The 12,782-nt window shown below is 35.7% G+C and overlaps 2 protein-coding genes across 2 annotated transcripts in view; both read left to right on the top strand.

Moving 5' to 3' along the window:
* The window catches only part of LOC139719455 (xanthine dehydrogenase/oxidase-like), a 28,986-nt gene extending 22,116 nt beyond the window's left edge, over nt 1-6,870 (top strand). The window contains exons 19-24 of the mRNA XM_071630869.1: nt 502-576; nt 1,186-1,238; nt 2,041-2,221; nt 2,954-3,142; nt 6,180-6,347; nt 6,862-6,870. Coding sequence (XP_071486970.1) covers nt 502-576; nt 1,186-1,238; nt 2,041-2,221; nt 2,954-3,142; nt 6,180-6,347; nt 6,862-6,870 — 675 coding nt within the window. The remainder of the gene's footprint in view (nt 1-501; nt 577-1,185; nt 1,239-2,040; nt 2,222-2,953; nt 3,143-6,179; nt 6,348-6,861) is intronic.
* Nucleotides 1-7,050, top strand: part of LOC139719514 (xanthine dehydrogenase/oxidase-like) — a 94,080-nt gene extending 87,030 nt beyond the window's left edge. Inside the window, exon 32 of the mRNA XM_071630930.1 lies at nt 7,000-7,050. Within this exon, the coding sequence (XP_071487031.1) occupies nt 7,000-7,050 (51 nt within the window). The remainder of the gene's footprint in view (nt 1-6,999) is intronic.
* The last annotated feature ends 5,732 nt before the right edge of the window (nt 7,051-12,782 follow it).

The raw sequence follows: 12,782 nt of genomic DNA, 5'->3' as shown, positions 1-12,782 counted from the left end.
AAAGAAAGATTACACTTCTCCCATCAATAAACCAGACTATATTTCACTCCTAATGTTGTAACCCATATAACTTAAAAAAAGAATGTTTTTGACAAATAGTGTAGATTGTCTAAGATTCTTGGTGTGATGAGACACGCTAAATAATATCATGTTTTCCTTTTTTCTGTCAAACGTGCTCTGGGTTCTAGTTGATTTTTTGAGTCACTTATTTGAAACTTTGCCCAAATTTCCCCGAAGAATACGGAAAATGTGTGGACTTTGGAGGAAGGTCATACGGTGGTAATCAGAACGAATTAGCCTGGATGTCTTGTGTGTGAAGTGAATTTTAATGGCCTGTTGCCTGGGTCATCTTGTATGTTGGATGGATGGGCAACATGCCATTTTTAAGCGACAGAGGTTATGATTCGTAATTTTATGAGCACCTTCGGTACGCGCTCAAATTGTCCGTTGTGATCCAGTAATAGCGGTAGACAATTCTTTTCATGTTTCCCTTCCATGAAGAATGCATGCCAGAAACTCCGAGAGCGCTTGGAGCCCATCATGTACGCCAATCCGAAAGGAACATGGGAGGAATGGGTAAGGCTGAAGTGGAATATGCGTATTTCCAACTTTTACAAGCTGGATACAACTATAGACAATAGTCTATGTATACTCATCTGGTAATTCATCTTATAATGAAATGTTCAACTCTCGTATCTGAGAGACCATTGTTCAATCCAGTAATATGTGTCAAAAAAACGTTGTCTGGATATGAGTTCGTTTAGTAAAAGCTCTCTTGGACGAATTGCTGTATGCAGCAATGTTTATGCTGGTTGGTTTTGTTTCAGTGTCATCATGCCTCCACCCTTTCATATGCTTTATATTCGTCAAATTCGTTTTAGAAGTGTCACAATAAGATTATAATTATGTTCATTTCAATTACGCTCATTATATATATTTGTGTACTGTACCCCTTTTATCATACAATGTATGATTTTATGCTCCATTAACGTTGGACTAGTTAAGTCACGTCAATGCATCACCTTGCCCTTGAAATCGGATGAATATGTCGAAATCATAATTCTTAGAATTCGGTTTCTGTTTTCCAAGTTCTTAACTAAAACGTATCTCATGTTCCATTGTGTGTAGGTTCTCATACTGTTTCATTTCAATCTCCGCCTACATTATTTCCCACTTCTCTTTTAGGCAGCGGAAGCTTTTACGAAGAGAATTAGTATGTCAGCAACAGGTTATTACGGGTAAGTAACGAATACATACACACACACACACACACACACACACATACATATATATATATATATATATATATATATATATATATATATGCATACAGAGAGAGAGAGAGAGAGAGGAAGAAAAGTAAAGTTTTGATCCATTCCCTTATTATTGTATCCTATGAAATCCGAAGACATCAATTTTCAATTTCAACCCAAAGCGACGTCAACGTGATTGTTCCCAACACAGGTTACTTTTCGAAAGTTGCTAGAACTGCCACTGTAGAAATGATACTTGAAATATCTATGCCTCCGCCTCTATGTCACTATCGCCGGAGTCATTCGTATTCGGTCTGTTAATCCGTCCGTCAGTCCGCCTGTCCGTAATTGATTAATTTGAGGAAGGTGTAACTTGAAGAACCGTTCGAGGTCTCCAGTTTGAACTTGGTTTGTATGAGCGGACGAAGCTGTGTCTATCAACCTTTGGGCGCACACGCTCAATGATAAAAGTTCAAGGTCATATGCTAAATGTAATCTGTTTAGCCCTTTTATCAAAGCAATTTCTTCATAATGATAATTTGGCAACCATCATGTATTGTCGCCTCACATTGGCAAGATGTATACACATAGGACCTACTGTATAGACCTCTTGGGAGAATAATGCAATATGGCGGAGACACCAGTCGCCATTCTAGATTGTGTTTATAAGAGTTGTCGAATGATTGTACCTTGCAAGAATGAAAGAAAATGAAAAGCCATCAAGATGCCAACCCTTTAATGAAATACAAGTACTAGCTTTTCGGTTTCTTCCTGTTGTTTTCCGCAGGACACCAGGATTAGACTTCGACGAGAAGACCATGACGGGAAAGTTGTGGCACTACTATTCTTACGGGGCCGCTGCTTCCGAGGTGGAGATCGACTGCCTGACTGGAGATCATCGAACGTTGAGAACTGACATCGTGTTTGACGTTGGACAGAGCATCAACCCGGCTGTCGACATCGGACAGGTAAAAATGTTTATTTCCGAATGAAATCACACACATGAAAGACAAAGAAAGGATCCGCAGAAAATGTACTCGTCTGTTCGTTGGCGTGACGGCAGGAATAGCTGCATTTCGCTGTATCTCGTTGTATTGATGAAATACATGCAGGTGTTCTTCCATACATCTAGGTCCTTTGGTTTAAAGCAGAAGACGCAGAAAATCACGTGAAAACCCAAAGTAGCAAAGAAAATCAAAACACAATAAGAAAGTGGCAAGACCAAACATAGATACGCATGGTGAAAATAAAATACATGAAGCACACTGAATTATCATTGTCTATATTGATAATGTCAGTGAAATAAAGTTTTGCTCTTTACGGATCAATAGCTCGTATGTAATTTCACATTTTGAAATACAAAATCATGATGTGACTATGGATGGAGAATCAGAGGGAATCTTAAATTTGATGCTGAGGTTTTGATATGATTTCTTTGACCTCTGGTAGGCCAAGGGCCTTTGTCATTCCCTCACATCTGCTGCATTTTTGTACTATTTTACTTTTTCGTACTATATTTCAACAGTCTTTGTATTTTTTTGTGCTTTTAAATTGTTTAGTGTATATTTTCCATGTCACGTTCTGTATATTATATATACATTATATGTCTAGGTTTGTGCATTTTTAAGAGATATGAAATAGATTGAATTGAATTGAATTGAATTGCAAATTTATTACCTACTTCTCCACATCTTGTGAAGATCGAAGGAGCCTTCATACAAGGCTACGGTCTCTACATGCTAGAAGATCTTCGATGGACTCCAAAAGGGAAGCTGTTGACTGCTGGACCTGGTTATTACAAGATCCCTGGCTTTGGCAACATTCCAGCAGAATTCAACGTGACTCTCGTCAAGGGCGTGACCAACCCCACAAACATATGCTCCTCCAAAGTAAATCAACTCGTCAAATTATGATGTGGAATTCGTGACGATTTTGCAATGCTTCCAGTTCCGATTTCCTTGGCTGGCTTTCTTGATTATTATCAAACGCACACAGAAGGAAACTGACCAGAAATGAATATAGGTGGAATCCCATTTTCTTTGCTCAATTTTCCACTAATTAATTATTATCAAGTTTTATTTTAGTGCTGCAAATGCTGATGATTTCAGCACATGTGACTGGTGTTCAAGGCTTACTTGGTAGTACTACTATGGTACGCTTTCAGGGAATACTAAAACATGTAAGTGGAAACAAACCCATTTACAGATGTATTTCATCCATCGTCATGAACTGTATTATAATGTTGTGAGAATGTGAATTTGATTTAAAGTAGACGGAACAGCGTAGTTCTCATCTAGGATTCAAAATAAATACAACATAATATATCCCTTCATTACGGAAGCTTTGAAGTGCCATTCGACTTGGAGACTTGGCGAGATAATTTATCTTGTCAAGTCAACATAATAGCTCTATCATGTCGACTTATCTAACTTTAAGTTGACATGGAGACAAAAATTATCATGTCAAGTCGATTTCTAAAAATTTAAATGTCGTCATGGCAACATAACATATCTTGCCAAGTCACATCTAAAAGGTTACATGTCGTCATGGTGAGATAAGGTATCTTGCCAAGTCGACATCTAAAAAGTTACATGTCGTCATGATGTGACAATGTATCTTGCCAAGTCGACATCTAAAAAGTTACATGTCATCATGGTGACATAATGTATCTTGCCAAGTCGACATCTAAAAAGTTACATGTCGTCATGGTGAGATAAGGTATCTTGCCAAGTCAACATCGAAAAAAGTTACATGTCGTCATGGTGACATAACGTATCTTGCCAAGTCGACATCTAAAAAGTTACATGTCATCATGCCATAAGGTATCTTGCCAAGTCGACATCTGAAAAAAGTTACATGTCGTCATGCCTATACATAACGTATCTTGCCAAATCGACATCTTAAAAGTTACATGTCATCATGGTGACATAAGTTATCTATCCAAGCTGAATAAATTTGCATGAATTTGCATGATTAATGAATTTCACTATTTCATGTAGAAGTTTGGAAGCCCTCACCAAACCCTATCAGATAAAACAATCCAAATCAAAATCGGCCATGAAATGACGGAGAAGTAGCATTTTCTAACATTTGAGCACACACGGACAGACGCACGGACGCATGGACGGACACACACACACACACACGCATTCACTTGTTATATTTGATGGTTTTGAATTCATTTTTTTGGTTAAATATATACCATGGTATTAATTTTGATCATCTTCCTCCTCATCTTCTCTCACCCTTTTTATATGTCCTGATCAAGCAAGAATCACAAGGATTGTGTGGGATATGCTGTGATAGAAAGAAAGACAGCTTTTTCATTCCATGTGGGCACATACTCTGCCTTCCATGCAGCACATTCCTTGAAGAGAATGAAGGAAGAGATTGCCCATTTTGCAAGCAGAAAATACAGTCTGTTCGCAGTTTGTATTATTAGCTACCTTAGACCCTTAGTTTGTGTCTGAAAGGGGTGCATTAATATATATATATATATATATATATATATATATATATATATATATATGCATAATGATCTCCCAGTTCATGCCTATGTGGCAGTCCTCGATAAAAGGGGAATTCCACCCAAGTCAGTCCGTGGTTTCTACAGTGTGTTCCTAAAAAAGGGAAACCAAACCTCAAAGGTAAATTATATCACAAATGCATAGTTGTTGTTTTTTTTTTTGTAATTTGTGTGCTGGATTAAAAAGTAGCTCATTAAGTTGAATTTGACACCTTGCTTGCGTCAACATTGCCATGGGTTTTGTTACAGATCGAGTAAGGTTTCTTTGAAGGAAAATGATAAAACTCTACTTTTTCCAAGTTTCAAAGAACCCTAACTCTCTAACTCATGTCAACGTTGACGCAAGCATGGTGTTAAATTAAAGCTGAAGAGCTACTTTTTATTCCATTATACAAATTAAAAAAAAAACACTATGTATTGTTCAGTTGACTTTTGAACTTGCCTTTCCTTTTTAGGAACACACTGTATGGAAGACGATGAATTAAAAAAAATAATTGATCCAATCATGAGTGAATAAGGAAACTACACTCATTAACATTATCTAGTACTTCATTGTCAGTTATGCAAAATGGCAATGCTGATGAAATCACAATATTTTTAGTAGTAGTTCTCCATTCACATTTTACACAAAATTTCTCATTTTTCAGAGTATGTATTTTCACATCTTAAACTCTGAGTATATTTAGAACAGTTGTCACTCTTTGTCAAACAACTCCTTAGAGTATAGGGTAGAAAAATGTAGCTTTCAAGAAAATTTAGAAAATGGGAAATTCTTATGTACAGAGAATGCAATGGAGACTTGATGACCCATGCACCATAACGACATGTCATTTTTTGTAAGTCAACTTGGCAAGATACCTTATGTCACCATGACGACATGTAACTTTTTAGATGTCGACTTGGCAAGATACCTTATGTCATCATGACGACATGTAACTTTTTAGATATCAGCTTGGATAGATAACTTATGTCGCCATGATGACATGTAACTTTTCAGATGTCGACTTGGCAAGATACGTTATGTAGGCATGACGACATGTAAATTTTTCAGACGTCGACTTGGCAAGATACCTTATGCACCATGATGACATGTAACTTTTTAGATGTCGACTTGGCAAGATACATTATGTCACTATGACGACATGTAACTTTTTTCGATGTTGACTTGGCAAGATACCTTATCTCACCATGACGACATGTAACTTTTTAGATGTCGACTTGACATGATAATTTTTGTCTCCATGTCAACTTATAAAGTTGATAAGTCAACATGATAGAGCTATTATGTTGACTTGACAAGATAAATTATCTCGCCAAGTCTCCAAGTCGAATGGCACTTTAAAGCTTCCGTACTTCATTTATGATTCACTTCTTTATCTACCCATTCACTTATCCCACAGGCTATCGGCGAACCTCCTCTCTTCCTCGGCTCCTCGGTGTATTTTGCCATCAAGGACGCAATCATGGCGGCTAGGACTGAAGAGGGTTTGTTCGGTGATTTTCGTCTTGACACTCCAGCCGTGGCGGAGCGAATCAGACTGGCATGCAGGGACCAGTTCACCAAGAGGGTGGGTCGAAAATACTGCTTGAAAAATGAAATGTCACTCGATGTTTCAATCATCCTTGACACAAAGAGTACAATAACAAGCAAAACACAATGCTTACAGTTTCAATGAGATTGGTGATGTCGGTTGCAACCTCGAATGCAAATAAGACGAGGCGATAATAGCATAAGTTGGGAGTTAGCTCATGCGCACATTGGTACATAATGACTTTTCTTTTTTCTCACCTGGTTAGGCACTTCACTCGTTTTGAAAGCGGCATCATGCATAAGCATGCCCGACGTGACAATTTAAGGAATTCATTTTCAATCAAAGAATAAACTTGGGTAGACGATAGGCATTTTCACACGTACCGAGTTGCTTAATTGCAAACTTTGATTACAAACTTGTTTGCAATCAAATTTCAAATCGCAGTCCGTTCACACGCAGGAAAAAGCTTCCCGGATTCTGCAGTTTTTAATATCAGAGCGAGGAGGGGAGGTTTGGCTTCTTTCCAAGTTCTCGTCAATCACTCTTGTAGCCTGTGTAGTAGTGCTGGTTTTCTCCGGAAGTGATTGAAGGGTCATAATAAGCTCCGACTTTAACACCTTGCAAAGCATGATCTTACGGTTCTTTTTGTTTGTTTGTTTTTTTGCTTGCTTTTGTTTCTCATCTATAGTTTCAAGAGCCAGAAAATGGGACATATCAACCGTTTTTTGTCAGACCCTAGGAGATCGACTTTGCGGATTGCTTTCCCGAAACAGCTGGATCAACAATGTAAACACAACCAAGTGACAACGCACAAAGTAAACCTCACTTGCCGGTATGATAGCAATAAAAAAATGGAAATAAAACGCTGAATTTTAAGAAATAATTTATTGGTATACAATACTTTTACCAATGATACAGAAGTATACGATTTGCTGCTGGGTATGAACCTTTGAATTATAGACATTAGATGACTTCTTTTTTCATATTCGTGATTATTGCAAAATACTGATTGTCCAATATTGTATCTCATGCCTTTCAGTGTTTATTACCGAGTTATGGGTTTATGCCGCAGAATACAATCTTTAATGATTTCCGTGTTCCATCGCATAATATTGATCGTGTCTTTTGCTATATGTTCAATGGCCTTATTGCCGAGTAGGAATCCGAAACGCATATTATTTCATGATTTAGAGTACATAATGTGAAGTGATATTACAATGTTTTAAATTAAGTAGCTTACAAGTACAATGTATGTTTACAAGACAGCTCGCAATGTATGTTTACAAGACAGCTCGACATATTCCTCATGTCACCTACTGTTTGTAGCACAAATTGCACTCGTGTTTCTTACCCTAGTGAATGTGACTAAATTTAGGTGCGGTACAAAATTAAGTTTATGTATTTTACGATGATAGATAAAGTAATTCTGTCATTGGGCCTAGACGAGGGAGTGCTCATTCCTTTCTATAAAAGTGAATACAGATCAGCATGACATTATATCGTTGGTGTATATATTCTAGACTGTGTAGGTTATGCTTTGTTGCATTCAGTAAAACACGAAATCCTTAGTAAGTTCCCTTCAAACTTTCGATGTTGGAGTGAAGGTATGAAGTGCAGCACTAAACGGCATAATTTCTTACATATCTTTGGCATACGCTTGCCAAGAGTGCATACACACTTCACAAAGTTTTCCTTTTTATCTGTGCGCATATCACCTTATGTGGTTATCTGCTGAATGTATTGTAGCGTGGTATTGAATGTCCCCAATAATTACAGGAAACATTCAGCATTATTATTCAAGTGGAATGTTTTAGTGGTAAAATATTTCTGAGTACATGCGTATTATAAATTTTCTTACATGCTTACATAAAAATGTTCTTCCATGCAAGGGCATCCCAATATGTTGTAATGTTCGAACTTTCTATTATACCTATATCATGTGGGAGTAAAATGGTCGATTATCAAGTGACAATGGCTATCCAGTCATTTACTGATACAGGTTATTTGATTCATCTTTATGTTTATCGTCATTTGTATTTCAGCTCGTACAACTATATATAAATTATATATATATATATATATATATATATATATACAATATATACATATATATATATATACACAATATATACATATGTACATATATATATATATATATTTAAAATATATACACACACATATATATATATATATATATATATATATATATACACTATATATATATATATATATATATATATATACCTTGTATATATAAACACCTAAAATCAAATTCATGAATTACTCCTTCCATCAAGTTTTTGTTCTGATAGTTTCAATAAAAATCTGTAATTTCTCACCAAAGACAAACCGTGTACCTGTTCACTCCTTTCCAGTTGAGTTGAGTTGTGTGAATTTATTAACATATTTTTACATATTTACATGTGAATATGATAACATGAAATTACATAATATTCACAACATGAAATTTTATGAAAATACATTGATATACAAGGTATACTTACAGCTATACATGCATATTTTACATACTTATATTTATCTTACATAAGAATAGCATATTGTGCTGCAGTTTGATCCAGTTTCATGATGCTGATGACTGAAAAGACAAAAACACGAATAAGTATGTATAGACATGTGCATGGACAAAGATTTCTGAAAAAACAAACAGAAAAGAATGTTGTTAAAGGGAGAAACCAAAAGTTAGAAGTGCTAGTCGAGAAAGGTTCTCACATCATACCTACATTCCAAATGCTCATTGAAAGGTCTACTCTTCTAAAGTAACTCTTCTTAAAAAGTAGATCATACTAAACATAAGTATTCTATATACTTAACCTAAGTATTCTTCATTAAATTTTATTTAACAAGTGAGGACACATGACTTGTTATATTGATGATTATATTCTGTAATTCGTTGGTTCAGAGCAAATTTCAAATTCTGTGATATCATATGCATTTCAAGAGTTACTCGCGATCTAACCTAAATATGATAATTGCAAATGGCTTTTTATATGTGCGTACTCTCATGATCGGACATCCGGGTATTTTAATAGCGGCGGCTGGGAGTGAAAAACAAACCCATGCACGATCAGTGTATGTTTAGTCGAAATTTTTATCTACCTTTCTTTCATAATTGGCTTTGAAATATAAACAACTTTTACAGAGCAATCATATCAATGCGATATATAAAACATCAACGATTAAATGGAAATATTGTTTTATTATAAGTTGTGAAACACTAACAATGAATAGTGAAAGTACACGCATAACGATACAAGCAAATCAGTAAATGATGGCTCAACAGTAAATTCATGGATGATTCATGCACAGTATATGTACACTGTTACTATATATTTGAATGTGCATAGACTGCTTACAAAATAAGATATAGAACAAATTATAAATACCAAAATCAAATTAGGAATGTGGGTTGGGTTTATAGATTTCCAGGGCCAATTTCGCTTCTTTGCGAGTCCATTCAACGTAGCAAAAAAAAAATCCTCGTTATTGCACATTCTGTGTTTAAAAATTGCAACTTGAACGTTCAATTTGTAGCATTTCCATATATGAAATTTGCACACATGCCTTTTGAATTAGTAAAAAAGGTGTTTAAATTGTCACGAGCTCTAGACTCGTCAAAATTCACCAGCACTGGCCGAAAGGGGTAATTCAGACATTCAATTTCGTGGACGGGTAGTTAAATCCCAAACATATTCATTCAAATTTACGTAATGATATTTCAATTTTGAAAAGGTAAGAACATAATCTTAAGAAAGTGTATTTATATGTGACTTTTTTATTTCATCCACACATTGTTAAGCAGTAAAAGTATCATATCTTTGAGCCTAAAATCCATTACGAATAACTCGAGTTTGTTGTTCTGTAACGCCCCTCTTCTTTCATACATGTCACATGGCCTACATGCACCCAGTACCAAAGATTTATTTCATCTTCTTACAGCCATGGTAGCACGAGTTAGATACAGGCATATATCTCAAGACAGAGAAAATATTGAAGCAATTGAGGATCAAAACTCAAAATTTGAACACATTATAGATAATTGAAATTGAATGAATTATTTTACGTCAGCTAAAAATAAGGGACATCTCCTTTCTGGCTGCTACCTACCATAGCATAACTCGTCGGGGGTTTCACGAACCGACGCTATTTCGATTTTGGTCAAATTTTTCAAAATTGAGACATTGGTGCCAAATGAAAGTGCTTTCAAAACTCTACCAAATCACAAAATTTCAGATAAAAAAATTAATATCAAACTAAATATCAAAGAAAGAAAAAAAACCCGACGGTACCCGAAATTGTCGATATTTGAAAAACGGGTTTCACGAACCGACGCAGCAAATACCAGATCCAAAGGGGAAGGCCCTACAGCGCGGGTCTCACGAACCGGCGTAATACAACTTAACAAACGTCGGTTCGTGAGACCCGCGCTTAAGTACATAACCTATGGTGCGCGCAAGAAACGATGGGTTTACGAACCGACGCAGTGAGTTTGAAGACAGAAAATATCGTAGATTTTTTGAATTCACACTAAAATTACACTATGGATAGGAAGAACAATTTCCACTCTCATCACCCTGTCAAAATTTTCACACACAAGACAGGAAAAGTCATTGAAAACGTCGTCTAAAAGACCTGCATGGAGAAACTTATATGAAAGCTTGAATAGCCTGTGTTTGATAAGGCAGGTTCATTTGATTTGGCAACATGATGTTTCACCTTTTATTTGAGATTTAAAGAGTAGAGCACTATATTAGAATAGTGTACAGTTAACAATTAAGATCTGCTAAGAGAAACTAGAAAAACTTAAAATGTGGTTCGTAAGGCAAGTTGAAGTTGACAAGACCTGTAAAGAGAAAATATTTAGAGTTGAAAAGCCTGTGTTAAGGCAAGTTAAACTGTTTGGCAACAGCATGTTGCAGACTTCTATTTAAACCTTTGAAAATAAGAGCATTATATTACATTCTTGTACGATATTACATTCTTGTACAGTTGACTAGACCTGCAAGAGAAAACATGAAGACTTGAAGAGCCTTTGTTAAGGCAACTTCCACAGATTAAGCAGCAGGATGTTGCGGACTTTTGTCAATTTAGAGCATATCATTATATTCGTGTATAGTTGAACAGACCTATACTGAGAAAGTATGAAGACTCGAAGAGCCTGTTGTAGACTTATGATTGAACTTTCAAAAATTAGAGCATGTCATAGAATTATTGTATATGTGAAAAGACCTGCTAACAGAAAGTATAAAGACTTGAAGAGCATTTCAAATTTTGTATAGGCAAGTTAAATTTACAGATTTAGCAACAGGATGTTGCAGAATTTTATTTGAATACGAGCATGACATTAGAGTCTTGTATCATTGACAAGACCTGCATGGAGAAACTATGAAAGCTTGAAAAGCCTGTGTTTGATAAGGCAAGTTCATTTGATTTGGCAACATGATGTTTCACCTTTTATTTGAGCCTTAAAGAGTAGAGTACGATATATTAGATTAGTGTACAGTTAACAATTAAGATCTGCTAAGAGAAAGTAGAAAAACTTAAAATGTGGTTCGTAAGGCAAGTTGAAGTTGACAAGACCTGTAAAGAGAAAATATTTAGAGTTGAAAAGCCTGTGTTAAGGCAAGTTAAACTGTTGGGCAACAGCATGTTGCAGACTTCTATTTAGTCCTTTGAAAATAAGAGCATTATATTACATTTTGTACGATATTACATTCTTGTACAGTTGACTAGACTTGCAAAGAGAAAACATGAAGACTTGAAGAGCCTTTGTTAAGGCAACTTCCACAGATTAAGCAGCAGGATGTTGCAGACTTTTGTCGAATTAGAGCATATAATTATAGTTGTGTATTTTTAGTTGAACAGACCCGAGTTGAGAAAGTATGAAAACTCAAAGAACCTAAGGTCAACTGATTAAGCAACAGGATGTTGCAGAGTTTTATTTGAGCTTACAACACTGAGAACGTGGTAGTTGACAAGACTAGTGAAGAGAAAGGATGAAGATTTGAAGAGCATTTCTTATTGCAAATTCAATTGATTTCATAGCACAAAATGCTGCAGACTCTTTGAGCCTTCAGGATTAGAGCATGATTTTATTAGATTATTGTATAGTTGGCTAGATTGTTAAGCGAATGTATGAAAACTTCTGCCTTTGTAAAGGCAAGTTTAATTTCCACAGATTTAGCAATAGGATAAATGTGCAGACTTTTACTAAAACCTTTGAGAATTAGAGCATCATACATGTTTGTATCTTTCACAAGACCTTCATAGAGAAACTATGAACTTTCAAAAGCCTTCGTTAAAGTCAACTGATTTAGCAACAGGATGTTGCAGTCTTTTGCTCCAAGCTGCGTAACAATTTATTACAGTGTTGTATAATTAATTATCAAAAGCAAAGGATGTGTCTCAGTTAGGCTATATCAGCATAATAAATAAGAAAATGTCTGCCAGAAA

The sequence above is a fragment of the Diadema antillarum genome, unplaced genomic scaffold (genome assembly GCF_040938485.1).
Source record: "Diadema antillarum isolate AM-2024a unplaced genomic scaffold, OU_Dant_1.0 scf00000111, whole genome shotgun sequence".
Classification (NCBI taxonomy): Eukaryota; Metazoa; Echinodermata; class Echinoidea; order Diadematoida; family Diadematidae; genus Diadema; species Diadema antillarum.
This window is presented reverse-complemented; position numbering and strand designations above follow the sequence as displayed.